Source organism: Poecilia latipinna, unplaced genomic scaffold, assembly GCF_001443285.1.
Source record: "Poecilia latipinna isolate Pla-1442-1.1 unplaced genomic scaffold, P_latipinna-1.0 Scaffold1656, whole genome shotgun sequence".
Taxonomy (NCBI): domain Eukaryota; kingdom Metazoa; phylum Chordata; class Actinopteri; order Cyprinodontiformes; family Poeciliidae; genus Poecilia; species Poecilia latipinna.
This window is the reverse complement of record NW_015114272.1, coordinates 119,918-121,630: the sequence shown is the minus strand read 5'-3', so window position 1 is coordinate 121,630 and position 1,713 is coordinate 119,918. Positions and strand designations below refer to the sequence as shown.

The following is a 1,713-nucleotide window of genomic DNA, read 5'->3' as shown; positions in this document are numbered from 1 at the left end:
GGCTATCAGCCCTACACGGATGTGAAGCTATGTTCTGGTTTTAAATCTATTTCTGCATTTCTAGAATGCATAATTTGTCAGCTGAAGCACGTCAGTTTTTATATCTTTACATCATCTCTATGCAGAGGATCCAGGACATAAATAGTGTTTCATTCTGTTTCTGTGTATCTTTGGCAGATAATATGCAAATGAATGAATGAATTTTGGGGTTGCTTTCTTGTAATGTGTTGGAATGATTTAAAAATAATCTGAGATGCTTTCAGTTGGCCGTTTCTGGTCGATGCTGTGCAATAGCTCAGGCCTACCTGTTGGCGGCGATGTAGCCCATGAACAGGATGCTGGCGTACATGTTGAGGTAAAAGGCGGAGGCGCCGAAGTTGCAGTAGACCTGCCGGATGAGGGCGGAGTTGGTGGAGAAGTTCATGATGCGCAGCGGGAGGCAGAGGCTGATGAGGAAGTCGGAGGCCGCCAGGTTCTTCAGGAAGACGGTGACGCTGCTGGACGCCTGGCGCTGCGACACGCAGAAATAAACCCGCAGCGTGAATCCGTTCAGGACCAAACCCACCTGAGGACGACAGGAACCGAGTCACACTGCAGCGTCGACAGCGAACCATGAAGCTGCAACCAAACACTCACCAGAAAAATAAGACTGTAGATCACCATGAAGGAGGTGTTGGCCGATTTGTGAACTGGTTCACATTCGGTGGAGTTGCTGTTATTCGTCGCCTCTGGACCGGCTCCTTCAAAGTGACTCATTTTCAGACAACGGCAGCTGTTCTTAAATAAAGTGAAGGTAGAATAAATGCTTTTAGCTCCAACAAGGTGAATAAAAGCTCAGCATGCTGTAGCTCACATTATTCTGGTTCCGTGGTGTCATGTAGCTGATTTAGCTAACCGTATTTTAGGCTACCGTTTTTAGCCGAGTGTGGTTTAGTTATCAGTTTTATTGTCGGCTAATTTAATTCAGCTTAAATTTCCATGTGCTAGCTAAACTTGACTTATTTTAGCTCATATTAGCTTGTCTTTGCTATGTTTAGTTTCAGGTAGCTAGCTTATGTTTACCTTATTTCATCTTAGCTTTGTCTACCTTTTCCTCAGCCTTCCCTTATTTATCTTAGATCGCCTTTGCTTTGCTTAATCTATATTAAAATTAATTTAATTCTTCACTCTTGAGAATTACACCTTGTCTCTCAGCTTTACTTGATGAAAAAAGCTTTAGCTCATATTTTGTCTCAGTTTACCTGAACACATGATCTCTGTTGGTTTATTTTAGCCAACCTCAGCTCATAGCCATCACTTAGCTTAGCATATTTAACATGACTTAAATTAATTATGTTTCGCCTGATTTCTTTTGATTTAACTGTTCTTAACCTTTTCCAAGACTTTAGTTTAGTTAGTTTAATTGTTCTTAGCTTTTTAAAGCTTAGCTTGGTGTATTATAACTTAGGTTAGCACATCTAAGTTAAATTGACTTAAATTAATTATGTTTCGCCTGATTTCTTTTGATTTAACTGTTCTTAACCTTTTCAAAGACTTTAGTTTAGTTAGTTTAATTGTTCTTAGCTTTTTAAAGCTTAGCTTGGTGTATTATAACTTAGGTTAGCACATCTAAGTTAAATTGACTTAAATTAATTATGTTTCGCCTGATTTCTTTTGATTTAACTGTTCTTAACCTTTTCAAAGACTTTAGTTTAGTTAGTTTAATTATTCTTA

General features: G+C 39.1%; 1 protein-coding gene across 2 annotated transcripts in view; it reads right to left on the bottom strand.

Moving 5' to 3' along the window:
• LOC106964309 (P2Y purinoceptor 14-like) overlaps positions 1 to 1,713 on the bottom strand; it is a 27,497-nt gene that overhangs the window by 17,150 nt on the left and 8,634 nt on the right. Inside the window, exons 2-3 of one of the 2 annotated variants that reach the window (XM_015059728.1) lie at positions 637 to 777; positions 306 to 565 (exon numbers count right to left, since the gene is read on the bottom strand). In XM_015059728.1, coding sequence (XP_014915214.1) covers positions 306 to 565; positions 637 to 756 — 380 coding nt within the window. In that variant the 5' untranslated portion in view covers positions 757 to 777. Of the gene's footprint in view, positions 1 to 305; positions 566 to 636; positions 961 to 1,713 lie in introns of those variants that run through there. The other variant, XM_015059729.1, reaches the window with a different exon arrangement.